Below are 22,160 nucleotides of genomic sequence, written 5' to 3'. Positions count from 1 at the left end.
TCCAGGCTCTCCTAAACAGAAACTAAGTGCATTACTTCTACTCCAGCCTAGACTAGTTTTGCATAACTAGTGAGATGAAAGGACTTGTTCCAGCAGATCTGATCTTTGCCAAATACCACATCTTCCATACCTGGTAAAACCAGGGGGATGTGTGCAAGTCACCTATAAGCAAAAGAGCCTTTAAAATTCACCGCTGACTTCCCTAATGAAGTGCCTGATATTTGCAGATATTCTTTCTCAATAGTTAGAGCCAAGGTAAGTATAAAATCAATATCCTTAGACTACTAGATAATAAAGACCTTGTAGAAACCAACGTTTACACTATACAAAACACTGAAGATATGAAGGAACACAGCCAGAAACTAAAAGGCTTTTGTTTTTCAAGTTCACATTGTGTTCCAGTACTTTCTAAATTTGTAACTGAGAAGACTACACTAAAAATATAAACTAAAAAGACTTCATATCTAGCCATCTAGTAACTTTGCTTCTAACAAGTATGTATGCATTCGGTTTGGCTAGAGACAAAAAACAACAAAACCTTCTAATCTGGAAGTTAAGTTATATAGAACAGAAGGGCTGAACAAACAAACAGTGCAGAATTCCAGGTGATGGGCAGAAAGCACAGCGGAATTCGCTGAAGGTCATTACTCTAATAGCACACAAAACAGAAACCACAGACATGAATCAGCCTTACTGGAGGATGAGCAAGAAGGGGTGGAACCTATGCCCCTCTGCTTCTTTATGACTATGAAGCTTAGAAGGCAAAGTTTTTGCACTACATAAACACTACCCAAAAAGACCACCCTCACTCTGCATTCAGTTACTAGGCTCCAGTGTTAGCAAAGAGCAGGGCAACTCTAGATTGAAAAGATGGCTACCAGGGCAAATTCTAAGTTTTAGTTCAACAGTAAACTACATGATTCAGTAATTAGATTGTAAGTACGCTGGATTTTTACTTTAACGCAGGTTGTTTTAAGGGCGTGTCGGCCAGTACTCCTTGGTGTGATGGTGGACAACTCAAAACTTGCTGAGCGTCAGTTTCCTCATGTACACATCCAGTTGGGCTCTATTACCTCTAAGGTCCTTCCAGCTCTAAAAATTCTATGAAATTTGGAATTAAACTTCTATTACAATTTAAACGTCTTGGGAGCACAACTGTGACATTTTTATTTATATTTGTATTAGTTTTAAGTGTTCGTTTCTTATTAGGGTTTATGAGGGCTCCAAAGCATAATAAAGTTTTGGCATTCTAACCTTATTTTTTATAAGTAAATTAATAATTTAACAAATATTTTACCAAAACTCTTTTATCTTTATTTAAAACTGCAAGAACAGAGAGGGATAAAGAAATGGAAAGACCTAGGTAAATCCACTCACAAGCTCAGCTTGGAAGGTGAGCAGTCAGCTGTCGGATAACACCCTGCTGCTGCCTACATTCCTACAGCCAGTGCTATGTGCGGCTTAGTGGAATGCTTCATAGACAAGAACCACTGAATGTTCGAGCTGGAAGGGAATTCAATTTTGTTATAGCCTGATGGATTTTTTTAGTTCCAGACCTACCTTCTTTGATCCTCTGCTCTACTTGGCTCTCTGGTAACACAGACCTGGCTAGGCAGAACTGGCATTGATTCTAGGTCAGTGTAGAATGAATAGTTCAAAGTATGGGGAAATGAAAATAGCAGAGAAATGGCTATAGGAGAGAAGGGAGCAGTGGAAAATTTTAGTCAAGGAAGTAGCTGATGCAGTTTTATATTTTATATTTTAAAAATGTTACTAATTATAAAATGGTACGTACAATGCTTTTGATTCCATGAGTTTAAAAATGTATGTTAAATACATTTTCTTTTAGTGCACACAAGTCAATGTAGGAGCTATTTCTCCTTTAACCCTTCATAGAATGACCATTTTTCTGTCTTTCACTATCTTCACTCAAAAACAACTAAAAATAATATAAGAGATGAAGTAAACTAGTAAGATATAAGCAGAGAGAAGGCAATTAATTCTGGAACTAGAAACTGACAAAAAGAAGCTGGTATGGGAGTACACATGTGGCCCAGCACTCCAGAGGCCGACACAAAAGAATCACGAATTCTAGATCAAGTACAGAGCAAGACTCTGTCTCAAAAGGGAAGAAAAAAGAAAACAAAACAAAACAAAAAAAAAGGAAACTGAGAAAAAGAAACTAATCCATTAGTAGGCTCGGATACATTTTGGTACTAAAAGGAGAAGAAAAATATTTAGAACTTTGAAATTATGCATACAAATTTCTTTCAAGAAATTTTAACTTACTGCACTAAATTAATCTTAATTGGCGTCAGAATTCAGGATTAATCCATTTTAAATGTCAATCTGTCAAAGTTGCTAATTAAAATGTGGCATCAGGATGAATCCATAATTTGGAAACACTTTCATTTTCATTTAATTAAAAATTAATTAAAAATTAAACTTATTAAATAATAAAATTATGAGCAATAATTTCTCAAAAGTTCAGAAGTTTGCAATTTGGACACACTGTTAAGGGGTTAACCACCGAAACTATAAAATCAGTGGTACTAGGTACTAGTCAAATCACTTTCTATCCAAAGGATATACTTTAGGCTATGCAAATAGACTGAGCTAGACTAAGCAAAACAGAGGCTCAAAGTAAAATAAAATTATCTTTATTGAGGGAAAAATAAACTTCTAGTTCTTGACACTATTAATGGTGAGGATATGCTCTGTATTAAATGGAAAGAAAAAAATTAAAAAGCACTGAGATAGATATGGCAATAAAAGTAATTAAAAACTGGCTCCAAGTGCTACGTTAGCAATGAATGAGTCACTAGGAGGCAGTAGATGAACACGCACCTGTACAACATGCCAGTGCCGATGGCCAAGTAATGTGCTTAATCCGGGAGACTCCAGACCTCCATCTGCAAATGGGCTTCCCTCGCGCCTGGGCATACGGTCAGCACGAGCTGAAGAACACTTCGGATTCTGGGTTTGTGAGGCTTCTCCACAGTTCAAGTATAAACGGTCTTCTCCCTGAAGCAATACCTGTTCTTGGTTACTCTAGATGGAGAAAGAAGGGTAAACAGAAAACAAGTAAGTCCTCATCATTAGGGAGGGGCAACTAAGTAACAAGCTCTTTTAGTTCTATTACTGAACATATATACATGTATCAATGTTTTTTTTCCACAAGACAGAATTGACATAATGTTCAAAAGAGTCAATATTTTAGTGATTCTTAGCGTAAGTAAGGTTTTGTACACTGTTTTGTCAATGCCAAGGCTTTCAAATGTTTGTATAGTACCTCTCACCAGCACCCCTAAATGGTGATGCTATGAGAACTATACCTAAGAAAGTACGTGTAAGTAAGTACACACTGCTTTGCAGTTGACTGCAAGTTTCTGTGGGTATCTGGACAGACGCAACAGTGACTACTTTTAGCTGAGCATGCCCTCATTTTTAGAGGACCAGTGTTCTCATGGTGAGAAGATTCTTATATTGGAATCAGACACAGTGGTATCCTAGCCCTTCCCATTTAGCCAAAATACAATCAAGGGTGCTTCACACGTTTTTGTATACTTGTGTGTGCTGTGCATGTATGGATGTGTGTTTGCATGTGTATGTGGTGAATGAAGGGTGATGTCAGATCTCTTCCTCATTGGCTTTTCTCCACCTTACATACTAAAGCAAGGTCTCCTGCCGAACCTGGTGACTGCTACTCTGGCTAGGTGGATTAGCTATCTTGCTCTGGAACCCTCACCCTACCTCTTTCCTGCTGGAATTACAGATGGCTGCCACGCCTACCGGACTTCTATGTGGGTTCTGGGGATTCAAACTCCAGTCCTCACTTATCCACTCACTGAACCATCTCCCCAGCTTTAAAGCACAAAAGGATGCTTTAAAGTTATCTGGAATGGGGAAGAGCAGGAAGTATACTATATTTTTCTGGAGATTCTGAATCTTCAACTGTAGTGGAGTCCCGAGATCTGGGTTATTTTCACATTAATTCTCAGTATATTATACATTTTAAATAACTTGTTATATCACATAGTGTTTAAAAGCCATTGATGATAGGTACCAAGACATGCACTCATAGCACATAACTGAAGCACATTAAAATACACAATCATTGCGATCCTCTTGTTTCAGCTCCCAAGCACTGGGACTATAAGTGGGTGCCACCACCATGCCTGGCCTCAGAATTCTTGTTCTCTCTCTCTCTCTCTCCCTCTCCCTCTCTCTCTCTCTCTCTCCCGGCCTCAGAATTCTTGTTCTCTCTCTCTCTCTCTCTCTCTCCCTCCCTCTCCCTCTCCCTCTCCGTCTCTCTCTCTCTCTCTCTCTCTCTCTCTCTCTCTCTCTCTCTCTCTCTGTGTGTATTTAAGGCAGGGTAAATCAGTGAACCTGGAGCTTGGTGACTCCTGTTCCCACCTTCCCAGAGACAATATTCCAGGCACACATTATCATGCTCAGACCTTTGCCATGGGTGCTGGGGATTAAACTCAGGTCCTCATGCTCGGGAAACAAATAATCTACTGACTAAGCCATCCCCTCAACCACCTAGAGCTTTTTTAAAAATCCTGTGTAGCCTCTAGTAATATTTCTAAGTAGTGTCTAAATGAACACCCGTTGGAAACTCTTACCCAGATGAAGACTAACGTATTCAAGTTATTTTACACGTAATTATGGCTTCTTTCAAACTGCTTACAGAACTATTTTTTTGTAGAAGAATAAAACACCAAAAAAGTCCAAAACATGTTCAGAAATAAGACTTTAATATAAATTTTATAGAAACACACGAATCACAGAAAATACACAAAGAAAGTACAGTGGATAATTTTAGAAGTATGTTCAAATCTGAGGCTCACAGAAAAGGGTCTAAAATTCTGCTATAAGAGGTACTAAAACAAACAAACAAATTCCATAGTTTTAATTACTTACCATACAAGGGTTTACAGTGAGTACACTCTTGATAAACTGAAATAGCAAAATGCTGGGCTGTTTAACTATACTCCTGATGTTAGCCTCAATTTCAGTGTGCTGAGAACCAAAGCCGCTGATTACCCATAAGTGATAGCCTTCTGCACCCCAGCTCTTGAAGAAAGAGGAAAAAAAGTCAAAGCAACAAAAAGTTATTTTTATTCCTTTTATAACCTAAGTTAAATAGTGAAAACAGTGAATACATGAAACAACCAATGGCACAACTGTCTTCTGAATGCTGGCGCAAGCATGACAAATAACGGAGAGGAGAATCACACCAGAATCAGCAGGTCAAGGCACTTGCTGTGAAGGTATGAGGACCCGAGTTTGATCCCCAGAGGTCACGTAATGGTGGAGAGAACCAACTCCATAAAGTAGTCCTCTGACATCCACATGGTAGCATGCTCACACACATACATCACGCACACAGACACACAAAACAGTCAAAAAACAAATCAACCAACCAACCCCAATGATTCTTGCCATCCAGTACAACTTAACTGTCTCCAGAGGAAACCACCACCGCTGCCCTCTACTTAGGATGTTAAGACAGCTTCAATTTCAGGTTTGCAATCCTAAAGACCCTTCTGTAACATCTCAACGCACTTTACTGCTTTTCAAGTACACAGACATTTCTCACAGAGGACAACTCTGAACGCGACTAGAAGCACAGTGAAAAATCATCTACAGCAGACGCCGCTTTGTGCACAGCAAAGCGCACTGCGCTGGCGGCCGTGACACTGGTGTTTTCATCCCAGCGTGACCGTTTGATACACTGTCTTGGCCAAGGTGTCTAGTTTCTCTAGAGAGAGACTTCTTCAGCTGTGGAATGTGCACCGAAAAGATTTAAATATATTTCTCCAAGCCCAATTATTATTAACATTTTGTAACTAGATACCATCACAGTAGTTCTGAAACTAGTAAATTCTAATATGTAAGCCAAGAAAATGGGGAGTGAGGTTCAGAGACTGCTGCAAATTGTTAAAAGCTAAATAACTTTTTACTTCATGTGTGTGTGTTCCTGTGTGTGCACGAGTACATGTGTAATCAAGAGCAAGACTTTGATGCCCTATTCTATTGTTCTCTCTACATTCCTTTGAGACAGGTTTTCTCTGATCCTGGAGCTAACTAACTGCTTGGATCTTTAGTTTGTGACTGAAATACAAACTTAGTGAACCTGATAATAATGGCTGACACATGCCATTCAAAGGCACTGGATAGTAGTTACAGAAATGTTATTATATCAAAAACATATTTTTGTGTGCATATTCAAGGTATGGGAAGGTATGTATGTGTGTAAACAAACGTGCAAGCTTGTGTGTGCGTGTGTGCAAGTGCGCTAGAAGTCATCATTCTTCAGAAGCTGTCTACCTTACTTTTTGAGAGACAGTCACTGCAAATGCAAGTGCAAGAGGACTCTTAGGTCACATCTAGCCTGGTCTATATAGTTTGAGGCCAGCCTTCATTACACAGCAAGAAACCCCATCTTTTTTTTTTTAATTTAATTTAATTTTTTTCTTATCAGTTACATTTAAGAAACCCCATCTTAAACACACAAATAAATGAACTTCACCAGAAATGAACGATATACGAAAAAAAAAAACTTTGCTGACACAAAACTGCTTTCTGAGTTTATGGCCATGTGAGAAAAAAGGAAAGGCCCTGAGCTTAAACAGACAGAACTTACCATAGAGTTTATCTTAAGAGGATCTTTTTTGGTACCATCTGACCTGTAACTAAAAAAGAACAGAAACTTGATCATTTTCCAATTACTTACAATACACATACCACTTAAAAAAAAATCAAACTGACTTTGTTCTTTTAAAACAGAAATATACAATAGTACATACAATTGAAATGCCTCTGCATTATTACATATTTCTATTTTAAAGGAGCAGTTACTTTCACTGTTGGCTTTTTTCATAGTTCTATTTTTGGGACAGGGTCTTACTTTGAGACCCAGGCTGGCCTCAAACTCATGGAAAGCCCCTGATTCTGCATACAGAATGCTGGGATTGAAGGTGTGTGCTACCAAGTCCAGCAGTCCGCCTTAAATCTAACATGAGGCTCAAAGAAGAAGTGTTTGGGATCAGTAATACTAAATCCACTGTTAGTGTTAGTAGCGTCAATGTTTAAAGAATCAATAAATTCTCAATAATTTAAATCTGAGCTGTACAAACTGTTTTGGTACAAGAGTTAAATTAGAACAGATGGAACTAGAGACCACGTAAAGTGAAATATACCAAACTCGGGCAGACACCAGTTTCTATCCCACTTTCTCTCCTGTGCAGAACCTCTACATAGGACACGTCAGGGAGAGGAGCTAGGAAGGAGAATGATGGTCCTGAGAGGAGATGAGGAAATGGGGGGCCTAAGGAACGACAGGTAAGTACTGCATGTTTTCTATCCTGTGTGCAGCCTAGATTTAAATACAAACATATGACATGTGACATGACGGCAGGAGGGGCTACCTGGTGAAAAGAAGGGGCAACATGGGCAAAGCGCATGGATGCGCACATAAGTGAAATGTGTGCTGTTTTGTACTATTAAAAATTTAAGAGTGAAACAACTGTTTTAATTTAAAAAAAACAACGTAGTTCTAGAAACCACATTTCTGAATATATGAGCTGTCAGGGAATCTAGGGGTTCTTTATCTAAAGTTTCTCTCTCTCTCTCTTTTTCCACTCACGCAAAGTCTCCTCCAAGTGTACAAATCAGCTGGGCTCCAAACACACTCCACAGAGACAGACCTCCATATTCCCAGGTTACTATGACCGCACTGTTGTCAGGAGACCATCTGATCAGCTTAACAGCTCCTGTTTTGTTCCAAATGTCTGTGAAAATACAAAAAGAAGGGTTAAAGAGATGGGGCAAAAATACTGAGTACTTTTTTTTTAAACAAGATATGTGTTCAAATCCAAACAAGCAGAACAACATGAACTATTTGATTTTAACTAAGATGAATTCTGTTGATGGAGGATACTGAAAATGAGGCCATCACTAGTCCTGGCCTGATCTAACCTGAACACCTCAGGTGAATCATGGGAAGTGAAGGTTGGCTTTGCTGTGATTTGGTTGAATACTTACCACTGTGTAATCCTCAACGTTTTTGTTTTATATGAACCACCTTCTGTAAAATGGGGATAAGATTGCAGCAAACATTTTACACATTGAGCATGATAAAAAGAATGCTGGGAGCAAATACCTGTCTCTGTGGTTCATCAAATGATATCCTACATGATTCTTCCTACTCAAACAACTATGATTCTGAACGTCCTAAAATGCTGGGACAAAGTACTTTCCCTCTGAATTCATATGCTAAACTCTGAGAATCTTTATCATTACTGGTGACTCACACAGCATGTGAGGGTCAGGAGATGAAGTTCAGAGCTCGCACACACCAGGAAGTCTAGTAAGGATACCAGGTAGTGCTGAGATTATAAAGGCTGCATCCAGGGTACAAAGACAAGTGAGAGAGAAACTACCGTGTAGACAAGGGGACATTTTTCATGATTCATCCACTATACAGAACAGAGACAACAGTCCTGTGACAGTCCTCAGTTACACATAAACTCAGTCCTTACCCTGATTTATAACTTCTGTAATTAATGTAGTTAAAAAAAATAAACACCTATAGAGAGAAAACAATGTAAAGGGTTCCAGAACAGTGTAGTAACCCAAGTGATCTCTGAAAAAAAATACAAGGCAATCCAAGTCCTAAAGCATCCAAACACTGAACTGTCAGGAAACAGCTCTCAGTCAAAAATGCTAAAATACATACATAAACAAATAAATCCTAAGAAGTCAAAGCAGAGGCAGATTCAGTCTTTGAATACTAAGATTAATGGAGACAGAATATAAAACAAGCATTCTTTTTTATAGCTAAAGAAATAAAGGGGTTGGTGAGACACTTTGGTGGGAAAAAGTGCTTATGACGTCAGGTCCAAGGAACTGAGCATGATTCTTAGAACCCAGGGTGAGGGAGAGAACCAACTCTCTCAGGTTGTCCTCTGCCCTCGAAAAGCTGTGACAGGTGTTTTCCCTCCCCCTCAATAATAAATGAAGTAAGAGGAGGAAGCTAGGAGATGGCTCAGATTAGACAATGCTCACTGTGTAAGCAGTAAGACCTAACTTTGCTCCACAGAACCCACATAGATGCCAGGCATGCTGCCATATATCATGCTGCCAGATACATGCTGCCATGTATCTGCCATCCCAGTAGCAGGGAGGCAGAGATAGGAAGATAGCTGGGGTTTCTAGGTCTCAGTCAGCTGACCAGGGCAAGCTCCAGGTTCTTTGAGAAATTCTGTGACTGAGGAAGACATATCAACCTTGAGCTCCACACAGACCCAACATTACACAGGAGAAGACTGAGCGGCAGAATGCACACACTTCAGAAACAAAAACATGGCGACTACATCTAAAACTCAATGGTCAGACTATGCAGAACATTAAACATAACTGAAGAGAACATGAGAGATTCTAGAGACAGACAGCAAAATAAAACAAACAAATATTAGAAATCAGTCTAGAGAAATAAAAAATTTGAAGCTAGCATAAAAAATTAAAGAAAAAAGACTATAAGAAAGACAGTTCTCAGAGATAATGACCATGAATTTTCCAGAATAGGTGAAAGAGTTGAATCTTCATACCCTGCAAGTGTCACTTTCAAGCAGTGCTGACAGACAACAGAAGCCTAGGCCAGCACTCTACCAACTGAGCAACACCCTCAACCAGAAAAAAGCAATTTAAAACCAGAAATGTGGGTGGTTATTTCCAGTCCAGTAAGTGTACCCATTTCAATAGCATAAAAATGCTTGAAATAGAATTTTAAAAAATATTCTACATATGGGCACTTTTTACAAAATGCTACTAAATTGCTAGGACAGAGATAGCCACTAAGTAGGTTGGACAATAACCCAACAAACAAATTTTTTGGCATAGCCTGCATAACAACCACAGAGTAAACCAAGGAAGCATAGCGGGGATTTGGTAGTTCTTCATATGCCTCACATGTTGAGATACTCCTGGAGATAGAATCCAATACCCAATGGCATCCTTTTTCCTTGCCCATTTCTGCCAAAAAGCTAATCAGATAGAAGTGGAAGGTTGGAGTAGATAAAGAAAATTCTGGAAGACCTTCAGCTTTCCTGCTTTAAAGACAACAATCAGGATGTGCCTTGTTTGCTTTCTTCTTGATGCAAATGAAAAAAAGTAAAGGTTGGAACTCAGAGGCTATTTTATAATCATGAAGTAAAAGTCAAATAAAGGTGAATAAGAGATATCTTGCTATTTCAGAAAATAGATCCTATAGTCATAGTACATTTTTTTTCTTTTAGTTTAAGGCAAAAACATTTCCCCTGACACTGAGTGTCGATTTAATCTTGTAACTAGCAGAGTCACTAGGGTTCATCAAGAATGTTGAGTTTTGTCTATTACTATGCATCTAGCGTTCAGAACACTTTCTAACATGCAGTTGGTACTCAAGTATTTGAGAGAATAAACTAAAATCAAGTAAAGATTACAGAAAGATTTAGACAAGAAAAATAAAGGCTAACACTAAACTGAGGATCCAAAAGAGATGAAGTGATAGTCCAGGTGCCTCTTTAATTACACAGAAATGGGTCAGATTCTTATCATCTATGTCTTAACAGTGTTTACTCAGAGCATGCATTACTTAATTTACAGATAGCTTTGTAAGCACAGCATTACCAGTACAGTGGCCTCCCTTATCTGCACTTTTATTTTTCACATTTAACAACTGCCCAAGATTAATTGTTGCCTCAAAGTTGAATGAAAAAATTCAAGAAGTAAAAAAATTTAATTAGATAAATTGTTTCAGTATAGCAGAGCTTGTGATCAAGTAACCCTTATTTTTCTTAATGGCCGCAAAGCACAAGGGGGATGCTAGCAGTTCAAATAGACAAAAAGAGTATGGAAAAGCTGTTATAACTGAAAAGATAAAGGGTCTTTAAAAAAAAACAACTGTATGCTGACTTGCTAAGAACAAGTTTCCCTTGGGAGGCTGAGGCAGGATGACCACAATAACCTCAAGGCCAACCTGGGCTCTGCAGTGAGTTTCAGACAGCCTGAGCTAATGTGTGAAAAAACTTTGTCTTTCAAAAATAAAATCTTCCCATGTGAAAATGATGAAAAAGAAACTTGTCCTGGTTTTGCTGTATTACCCCAAATTGCAAAAATTTTTGACTCTAGTATGTAATAAATGCACTATTAAAACAGGGCATAAGCCTGTGGGTTTATGATATGAGCAGAAAATATAGATTGACATGTCACACCAGGAAATATCAAGCCTACAAGAAGAGCTTAGCAGGCTCCGCTCTCCAAAACATGAGTCATTCTTAGGTATGTCACCATCCACCCCATACTGACAGAGAATTGAAAATGGGTTTGCAGTGAAAAACTAATATATATGTTTGTGTGTATACAAGAGAGAGAGAGAGATGCTACATCTGCCGATAGAGAAGAGGCTGCCAAGATTCTTACAGAATTGAAGAACTTGAGGTGCGAGAAAGGGACATCACCTATAAAAAGTCTTCTAGAAGAAGCCATGACATATAATCGTACGTTACCTCTGGCACTGTGTCACCTGAGGGCTTGCTACTGGGTGCAATAGACATAGCCAAGAACCTACAAACTCCCCCCAATTTTTGAGAGAAAGGGCCCAATTTAGTTACAATTGTTCAATTCTATTATCACTTATTTTAAAAGGTTATTTTAATTGTTTATAAAACACAGTGATAGTTCAATACATGCATGTGTGATTATCAAATAAAAGGGAGATTCATCTTTCATTGTCAGACTGACTGGATTTACAATCACCACAGGAACACACCTCTGGGTGTATGTGAGAGTGTTTCCAAAAAGGCCTCCTTGAGGATAGTGGGCAACCCATTCGAGCAGCTGAGTGCCAGACTGAATAAAAATGTGAAAGTAAGCTGGGTACCAGAATGCATATTTCTGTTTCCTGACAACAGACATGGTACAGCCAGCTGTCTCTTGTTCCTGTTACCATGCTTTCCTTATCATGACAGGCTATACCTCCTTAAATTGTAAGCCAAAGCAAACACTTCCTTTCTTTTTTCAAAAATATTTTCTGTGTATGGGTGTTTTGCCTGCCTGCATGCCTATGGATCACTTTGATGCCTGGTGCCCATAGAAACCAAAACAGCATTTTCTCCTGGAACTGGAATTACAGATGGTGGTGAGCTGCCATGTGTGTGCTCTGGAAGAACAGCAGTGCTCTCAACTGCTAAGCTATCTTTCCAAAGCCTTCCTTTCTTAAGTTGTTTTTGTTAGGTATTTTTCACAGCAATGGAAAAAGTAACTAATATACAGGGTTTCTCCTCTTATGCCTAATTTATAAGTAAAACTTTACTACAGACCTTTACGTGTAAGGGACAAACAGTAAACAGAGCTCAGTATTACCTATGGTTTCAGCCATCCGCTGCAGGGGTGGCAGTGCTGGAATTTAACCTTACAGACCAAGAGAGACACTACAGATACTCACCAGGATACTGTTTTGCTGTAAGTTCTAACTTATGAGACAGCAGCATGGCTCCAGTAGTATTATCTATCGTATAAACTTGCACAGAACCACTGTGAAAACAAACAACACAGCGAAAAATGACAAAAGTAAATAGAAAAGGCACTATCATGTTCTAATGAAAGGTGTACAAAGTAGAAAGCCATTTTGTAAGTAATTAGTCACCTCATCAGGGCAAACAAGTGCTCAGCTAAGTCTGGCCACTTCCTTTCTAAATATTCTAGACATTCAACTTGCTTTAGGAGACAAATAAAATGGGAAACACAGGAAAAACATACTCATGACCACACACTTAAAAATTCTAAATAAAATATGAACAAATCAAATGCGTGAACATAAACATCCCTTCTTTTGTGCACTCTGGACTAGTCTAAACTTCACTATGCAGCCTAGGCTATAGCCAATAACCTCAACATCATGATCCTCTTGTCTGAGCCTCATGACTGCTACAATTACAAACGTGTCACGATGTGCAGGTTTCAATTTTATTTTAAAACTCTCCATTATATGAATGATAACAAAAAAATGATTTTATAGTAAGCTTTAAGGATATTCACTAATAAAAATTACACACTCATGTAAAGTCCTTGCCACACAAGCATGAGAGCCGAGTTCAATCCCAGAACCCATGTGAAAAGGTAGGTCCAATGGTGCACATTTGTAATCAGTGCCAGGGAAGTCGAGACAGGTGGATCTCTGGGTCTGGCTGGCCAGTCCAGCCTGATAAGTGAGCGCCAGGGAATGTGAGGGACACTGCTTGAAAAGGAAGACAGCGTTTCTGAGGATGGTGTCCTCCCAAATTGCCTGTCTTTACAGACCCTAAATTTTAACTTATTTATTCTTTTTTTTTATTTGTATCTCAACTTTTTATAGTTAAAACATCTTACTTTTAAAAATTAAAATGTTCAACCTCTGAACTCTGTTCTTTACCTTTGTTTCAAAATAATGAAACAGCTTTATATTTTATATTAAGATGACTTATAATTATGACAGGCATAATCAAGTCCCTAAATATGTTAAGATATCTTTTGTTTGTTTTCGAGACACGGTTTCTCTGTGTAGTCCTGGCTGTCCTAGAACTCAGTCTGTAGACCGGGCTGGCCTCACTCACATAGATTCACCTGCCTCTGCCTACCGAGTGCTGGGGTCAAAGGTGTTTGTCACCACCAAACAGCATGTTAAGATATCTTAAGTTTAACTTAGAGTCAAAGTCTCTACAATTACCTTGCACAACCAAATGCCATCAGCCGGTATTTGTTATTTACAGCTACACAAGTCCCATCAATAACATCTTGTGGCCAAACTCCATGAAGCTGCTACAATAAGAAAAAGTTAAAAGCTTAAAAAGTGTTTCCCCAAACTTATTGCAGCTCAAATAATTCTCATTCAATAAAGATTCAGTTTAACAAGAAGATATCATTTGGTTTCACCTGCAAAAGGAATCGCTCACAAAGACTATCAGATCTAAGTATTTCCCTCAAGAAGCATAAAGTAGTACAGACAAAGACAAAATGGCAAGCCTTAGCAATTTTTAGAAGTTGAGAAGCACACAAATGGTAAAGAATGCTTAGAAGTAGCCCACTTCGCACTGTTAGGCACACAAAAGGCCTAGGAATTTGGGTGTCTCTAAAAGAATGTAGAGTTGGTTCAAAGTCTACTCAAGAAGACTTGGTTCCTCACCGACCATATTCCCAAAGTGAGCAGCCAACAAAGACCTGACTTCCACTCCAACAGAAAGCTAACCATGTTTCCTTTGAGAAAACCACTGAGTATCAAAGCAAAGTCCAAGTTCACACCTTGAACCTTACGGTTTTTAGCTCTTCCAGAACTCAGTATCAGACTACTGGGGTGGTCAGGCATACAGGCCCTCTGAAAGGGACTACAGGACTCTATAAGGAACACTAGAGACAGAAAGGGAAGAGGGAGACAAAGGAGTAGAATAAGAGAAGAGGGGGAAGGAAGGAACTGAAGGATGGGGAGGCCCCCATAAAGAAATAACCTAGTCAGCAAACCCTGTAGTCAAGATTGTGTTAGAAAATCTACCAAAAACAGAGAATAATAATATTATTTTGAGTCCCTGCAAAGCAGTAAAAGCTACATATTTACTGTCTAAAAAATAAAAAAAAAGCTATTAAAGAATACACAATTAAAAGAAGATGAGAAGAAAGACTCCTTGGGATGATAATGACAATGATGGTGACAATGAAGAAGAAAAACCAGAAAATACTAAGTTAAAGGTCTACACTAAGCTACCAGTCTGGAGAAGTCTGGTCTGGAGCAGGCCAGAAAGCTCTCACAGGAAATTCTTAAAGAAAAGTAAACAAACATCTAGTGATGTGAAGATGGAGACGACATTAATGCAGCTGGCAGCCAGTCTGTGGTTAAGTGGTAAGTACATGACGCACAAGCTAATGTAGGACTAGGTGACAACTCATTTGGTAAAGTGCTTGCTGTGCAAGCCTCAGGACCTGAGTTTGACCCCAAGAACCTGTGTAAAAAGCCAGGTTTGGTTATATGTGCTTGTACTCCCAGTGCTGGAGGCGAGGACAGACTCCCAGTCTAGATAGTTTGGTCTACTTTGCAGGCTCCATGCCAACAAGAGACCCTGTTTCAAAACGCAAGATTTACAGTGACTGAAGAATGGTAGCCTAGGTTGACCTCTGGCTTATACAGCGCGCACACGCACACACAACCTGTACATACACAAACATACATGTGACCATAAACAAAGGCACATACATACACATACACATAAAATAAACATACAAACCAAAATAATTACTAACTTGAAGTGGAAATAAAAATCTGCAGAAAAGGAAAAACTAATCATTGACAGTTTGGTATTAACAGAATTTACATGCTGACTGATATATAAAAATGGTTAATAATCTCTTTAAAACAATAACTTTATTGGAAAGATTGAAAGATCATGAATGTGTTGGGGTTAGAGAAGGTTGAAGCAAATGGTCATTTTCCACAGGATAAAGTCAATAATTCCACAACTGTCTATATATTTTGAATAAAAATTATGTGAATTAAGAGAACACAGGATTTAATAACAAAGCAAAATTAATATATGCAAAATAAAATAATTCAAAGTACACAATCCATACCTCGGCAGTAAATCTACTCGACACTGGTGTAATAAATCCAACTTTACCATCATTAAACACAACAGCAAATCCATCAAGTGTGGCACAGTACTCCATGTCTTTAATGTGCACATCTGCAAAGCCAAGGAATGAACCTACTGATGAAAAACACGCAAATAATGTAGGGTTATAAGACGCTATTATTTCATCTATTTCAACAGTGTTACCATATGCCCAATATTAAACAACTGGTTCGACCGCATACAGAAAGTGTAACTACCTCTAGATGACTGAAGGTCTACTGAAAATGGTACTGTAGAAAGATTGATAGCTTTTCTTCCATTTGTCATTCCTTCCCAATGAATAAGATGAAGAAGTCCATCAGAAGTCGCAACCAGGAGATCCTCTAGCACAGACTGCAAACTGGAGGGAAGCAAGCAACTCAAGTCAATTAACTTGCAAGACAGCATACTTGGATATATAACTGCTTTCAAAGACTGCTCTCGCAAGCCAGGTGTTATGGTACACACCTTTAATCTCAGCATGCAGGAGGTGGAGGCAGGTGGATCTCTGTGAGTTCAAGGCCAGCCTGGTCCACAAAGTGACCAGCCAGGGTTACATAGTAAGACCCTGGTCTGGGGAGTGGGGGACAGGCCACTCCCGCAAGCAAGGTCAAACATCTGTAAGATAGGAGGACTTAAGACTTTAAGTTTGAAGTTAGCCTGGTTTACACAGTGTAATTTCTAGGCTGGTCAGGAATTAGACATTGTCTTCTAAAACAAAATAGCAAAAACAAAACAAAATGACGAGAGAAAAATGTTTTGTATAGCAAAGCATAGCATTAAATACTTACAGAACACTGCCTGTCTACAACACTATTATGATTTAATCTAGGTTAAAAATACAAATATTAAGACAACAAATTAAAAAATAAGGAAATCATTGTGGTGTGACTGATAACATAAAAGAGGAAAAATAATAGCTGTAACTAAACAGAGGATGACAAACTGAACCCACAGAATGTTCATGTAACCATCCTCTACCGTTCTCTAAGGAGGTTTTCAAAAGCAGACTCTTTACCTGTTCATTCTGATTAACAGTGGCCACAGCAGCGACTAAACACTTGAAAATTAATAGAGCTCCTAATCTCTACATTATACTAAATAAAGCTGCAACAACAACTGATCAGACATAGACAGGAAAATGAGAACTAGAAGAAAAAGAAAAATCCATCAACATAAATGGACTATTACACAATCCCAATGTTGGATTAGCAGAAAATCATTTAAAATAATGGTGATAATAATGAGAAAAAACAACCTGTATGAAGGCTGAGAAGATAGTTTAGTTGGTGATTCCTGCCTCCTCCCAGGTTTGGAAAAACCACCTGAGTAAAGCCAGGGTCATGCCATTGTCAGTCTGTCCCTCTCTCTCTGCAATGCTCTCTGCCCCAAGAGCAGATTCTGGACTCCTAGTTCCCATATAAAAAGCCAGTGTGGTAGCATGTACCTGTATCCTTAGGGCAGGGTGTGGGGGAGCACACACAGGCAGCTCTCCCAAGTCTGCTGACTAGCCATTCTAAGCACAGCACGGAACGCCAGGTTGTGATTAACCCCATCTCAAAATAGTATGACGGAGGCGGTGGGGATAGTGTAAACCTTTGATTCCAGCACTCAGGAGGCAGAGGCAGGCAAACGCTTGTGAGTTTGAGGTCAGCCTGGTCTACAGAGTGAGTTCCTGAACAGCCAAGGCTACGCAGAGAAACACTCACACTCATGCATGAGTGGGCACATGCAAATCTATTAAGACAGGACACACCATTTACCTCATTCAATTAAAAGTAAACAAACTTGTTAAACAACAGCTAATGACAGTTGTTAAAGTAACAAATACATGTCTCCAAATGTTGAAAAGTGAGCCTTGTCCCAAGCTACCCAACTACTACTCTTAATTTTCAATACAAATGTCGGCCCAACAAATTAGGACTTTTCATGCTGTATTAAAATATGCTGAATATCATCCTTGGTTATAAGTACATATTAAAAAAACACATGATCACACTATAGATATGTTTTGAAATAGACTATCCCATCATTGGCTCCACAGATCATATAAAAAGTTTCACATTTCTCAAACAAGTATTTTTCAATTTAGGATACTGACTGAGTTCTAAAGAATTTTATTAATATGGTTAGTAAGGAATATCAAGCATATATCACATGCATTACACATCACTTGAATTGGAAGAGTATTTTTGATTAACCAATTATTCACCTCATGATGGGTGCTTGCAAATCCAGGATTTTCTTCATTTCTAAATTTAACGCTGGGGCACAATGTTCTTCTTTAAAATGCGGTATCCCCTTCATTTGTGGACTTCCTCTAAGAGAATTAGCACAAGGTTAAGACAAAGATATTAAATTTGACTCTACTCTGTACCTAATATACACTCAAATTAAACATAATTTAATAACCAAACTTACAGACTAGGTGTTTATCCTATAGATTCAAAAATGAAAATCAAACTTGAATTCTATCACAGTGGATACCAATTAGAGGTAAGTAAGCTTGACTAATGTGACTTATGTTAGGGACTGAGGGTCAAAAGCACAAGGAGGGAGAGAGGAAGAGGGGAGGGGAAAAAATCAAGTGACCATGAAGGATGCTGCTTATTGGCTTGGCTTGCTCAGGTTTTGCCCAGCCTATCTTCTCATATATCACCCACAATGGCCTGGACTCTTCCACTCAACCATTGAGCAAGAAAATGCTCTATATAGACTTGCCTACATGTCAGTCTTATGGCAGCATTTTCTCAACTCAGATTCCCTCTTCCAAAACGACTTCAGTTTGTGTCAAGCTGACATAAAACCAACACAGTATCTTTTGTGGCAGCTATTAATCTTGTCAACACTGCCCCGCTAACATCATTTCTCTTTTTAATCATCCACAATCTTGCAACTTAATTTAATGCTCCCACAGTTAAATGCAAAGAGTTAAAGGAGATCAATAGCTTTTGAGGTTTCTAGTTTTTGTGAAAATTACTTTGCTGTACAGAAACCTGTTTTGCTCACTTTTTGGTTATAGAGTTCTTTTTTTTTTTCTCCATCCCCACCCCATATTTAAGCTTGATGGTATCATCATCTTGCTATTTCGATGACCAGGAATATTTGATTTTTCTATGTAAGACAGACTAAGCTAGTTGATAGTTAACCATTAAGGTTTGTGTACAGCTAATAGTTTGGTTAACAGAACAATCTTTAAAGGGATGAGTGCTTAATTTACCAGAGTCACACCTGAAGTGGTAATCATGCACTCTGGGGTTATTGTCCTAGGGCATTCTCCAAGTCTAAGTGGTTTTAAAGCTAATGTTGGTTTTCAAAGTAATATTTAAAATTCAAATAGTGTTGGCAGATTTGTGAAACAAGTAAGTAGTGAAAAGGAAGTAGTCTCTGAAGAGTCCGCCAACAAGCCAACCTTAGAGAAAGCCCTGGGTTAAAACTTTAAAACTATGTGCTGTGAAAAGGATGACGCTGATAAGCTGGGTGAGGGGGGTGAGCGTTATTTTTCTCTCGCATGTGAGAAAAACTACGTTACACATGCTCAAAGCAATATATTTCCCTTTGTATCTTAAAAGCCCTCCCCCAGAGTATGTGTATGTGTGAGAGGGTGTATGGGTGGGTGTGTGACCGAGAGCGAGACAGAGATGGAGAGATGATGTATTTGTGTGTGCTGAGATAGTATCACAGCTTCAAATCTGTGATTCTCCTGCCTCCACCTCTCAAAATGCTGGTATTACAATGTTATGTTACTGTGTCTAGGTACATTATTGTCTTTGACAATTTCATGTGTGTCTAAATTAAAATTTGGTTATTTCGAACTATTACCCTTTTTCACATCCCTTCTTGTCATGGTGATGTAATATTCTGAAAATATCTCTTACACTCTAAAAGACTGGAACTTCTGCTGGACCTCACAGCCTAAGTTAGCAATATATCTTGAAGTTTCTAAGACTTAAGACTGCTAGCCTACTGTGTACTCAGCCTGTTTGTTTAATCTGCTTTTAAGAGAACAACTAATCAATCAATCTTACTTGCCTTGGATTTGCCACATAGTCAACCTTTATAACCTAAGCTATTGCATAGCTATAATCTTAAGTTATATACTGTTCAATGCCCTTGACCCAGATAATGCAGGTATATCTTTGCTAAAAGCAGCAGACAGAGGTTGAAAGCAACTTCCTAAAACTTACCATAAAGGTTGAAAGCAACCATTTATGGTTACTGGGTGTTTGCTATCTGGTCAGTAGGGATCAGTTGGAGCCAGCGATTTAATGCCTTGTAAAACTCTGTTAAAGATTTCTGTCAAGTATCCCACTCCTTCTCCATGTGATGTTTTCTATGCTGTTTAACATAGAGCAAAGCCCTTTATTAGGGACAGACAGTCACACCACTCAGACAGACAGACACCACACACTCATACACATAGCTCATATATCAGACAGGCACACATTGGGACAGATACACACAGACATAGGGACAAACAGGTCCAAAAGACAGCCCTCAAGCAGGCACAGATTCAGATCATAAAGGGAACAGAGGGGATGTAAGCCTGGACCTGCTTCTAGTTAAAAGATTCCAGGAAGTGCTTTTCATTTCTCTCTTTAATGCAACACTGATTCATTATTGGTAACTGGGATTTCAAAACCAACGCATTATAGTCTGAACACCTTCCCTTCCACTGAAAAGGGAGCTTCGTCCTCCCAAGTCTCTTCCCACTCTGATCTATGACATCACTCCCTACCCCCACCCCCAGTTTAGCTATGGTTGCTCGCATGTACATAAGGTAGAGCTTATTTATTGGAACACATAAATTTATCGATGGCTACACCACTGAAGAAAATGATACCTCCTCTTCTAGGGTACAATGTTTTTAAAACATGCTTGTGTGAGTGTGTGTGTGCGTGTGCTGGGAAAGAGTGTGGGGCCTGGTGCATGTCTCTCACTCTCAGTGACATTTTTATTCACAGGTTTTTACGTCTGTCGCTTTTTCATTAGGCTCTAAACTTTCAAAATAATAGGATTTCCAAAAGCACATGAACCTACATCACTGTGCTGAGCACTTGTTCAATCTTTGTGTAGGTCTGGGAAACATTTTGTTTCCTTAATAAGTTAATGGGTCTGTTGTTGGTATAAAGTTCTTGTGGAATGTATACAATTTACCCTTGCTCGTTCACATGCTGACTTCTCTCCCCCACTATCTGGTTTCATCGGGACATTGCATTGTGATGCTTATTCCAGGCATCACCTGTCTCGAGGTTGTGTAAACATGCCATCATTTGTTCTCTGTGTTGTCAATAAAACAACCAGCCAGTGCTGTGCAAGGTGGAGAATAGGGTGGGGCATCCTGGTCCAGGGGGAGAGAAGAGAGGAGTAGAGAACTTGGAACCATGAGGAGAGATAAGATATGACTAAAAGCAAGTATAATGGGTGAAATTTGAATGCTAAGAAACTAAACGGGCTAGGAGGTTTAGGTTTAGGTATTGCCCAGCATTGTGCTCAAGGTTAATCCTAGTCTCTGTGTGGTGATTTAGGTATACAGCTGGTTTAGGCTAACCGCTGCTTAACTAAAAGATATATCAACAGTAAATATTAATACCCACAACAGTTTGTGATAGCCTGTAATCTTTTTCTTAAACTCTTGTTAAGTTAGATAATGAATTTCACACTAACCTATTTTCTGTTTTTCTTTCTTATTCGTGCCTTTTTCTATAACTATACACATGGCTCCTCAACTATTTCAATTTCAAAGCTTTTGTGGGATTTATTTCTTCTGTATTTTTCTCCCCCAAACTTTTTTTAGGCAATTATCTGTCTGAAGTACTAAACTATCATTTCTTTCAAATGTTTTTTGTCTTCTTTCTTTAAGTCACCCCATACACTCTTTTCTATTGTCAAGTCTCCTACACTGGAAACTTTCCTTAAATAGCTAATAATCTTTGTTCTTTATGCTTAAAATGTCAACACTAAAAAGTTACAGGAAACCCGTGTGTATATTTGGGCTTGCCAACTGGCAGGCTTCAGCATTACAGCCAGCTGCCTTTTTTGCTGTGGTCCTCAAATACTACTATCTCATAAATAGCTTTTCTACCACGGTTTGGTTGCTCTAGTAAGGAGCTCTCAATTCTAAATAGGAAAGACAGAAGCCAAAGAACAGCGGTGCATGCGGAACCATGACTGTCTCAGCTTCAGCATTTCATCCCACCCCACCTTCCTGCTTCTTTGAGCCTCCAATCCCTCAGGTCCAATCACGTAATAGAGTTCCTGTATCTTGCAAAATAGAAAGGGATCCTTACTCTTTATTTAGATTGTTTTCAAGGAATCCATAGCCCTTATTTTACTGTGTGAAGATAGTATTCTGGTGTTAGTAGTCTAATTTCTTAGCCTTTTGGGGATTTGTAGATAAACAGGGTGATTTCTGCCAGTAATTTCAGGCAGTCAGGTTAATCTTCCCAAGTCATTTACTTTTCTAATTTTCAGCTC

General features: G+C 38.8%; 1 protein-coding gene across 4 annotated transcripts in view; it reads right to left on the bottom strand.

Moving 5' to 3' along the window:
• Positions 1-22,160, bottom strand: part of Ric1 (RIC1 homolog, RAB6A GEF complex partner 1) — an 89,347-nt gene that overhangs the window by 24,943 nt on the left and 42,244 nt on the right. For 2 of the 4 annotated variants that reach the window (XR_009593152.1, XM_021634261.2), the window contains exons 4-12: positions 17,896-18,003; positions 15,902-16,044; positions 15,643-15,779; positions 13,754-13,845; positions 12,494-12,582; positions 7,655-7,799; positions 6,653-6,701; positions 4,927-5,079; positions 2,848-3,051 (exon numbers count right to left, since the gene is read on the bottom strand). Coding sequence is in view for 3 of the 4 variants with exons in the window: in XM_021634261.2 (XP_021489936.1) it covers positions 2,848-3,051; positions 4,927-5,079; positions 6,653-6,701; positions 7,655-7,799; positions 12,494-12,582; positions 13,754-13,845; positions 15,643-15,779; positions 15,902-16,044; positions 17,896-18,003 (1,120 nt within the window). In the remaining variant the exon portion in view is untranslated. Of the gene's footprint in view, positions 1-2,847; positions 3,052-4,926; positions 5,080-6,652; positions 6,702-7,654; positions 7,800-12,493; positions 12,583-13,753; positions 13,846-15,642; positions 15,780-15,901; positions 16,045-17,895; positions 18,004-19,870; positions 20,022-22,160 lie in introns of all 4 variants that reach the window. The other 2 variants (XM_060388247.1, XM_060388239.1) reach the window with 2 other exon arrangements.

Source organism: Meriones unguiculatus, chromosome 1 (assembly GCF_030254825.1).
Source record: "Meriones unguiculatus strain TT.TT164.6M chromosome 1, Bangor_MerUng_6.1, whole genome shotgun sequence".
NCBI lineage: Eukaryota > Metazoa > Chordata > Mammalia > Rodentia > Muridae > Meriones > Meriones unguiculatus.
This window is presented reverse-complemented; position numbering and strand designations above follow the sequence as displayed.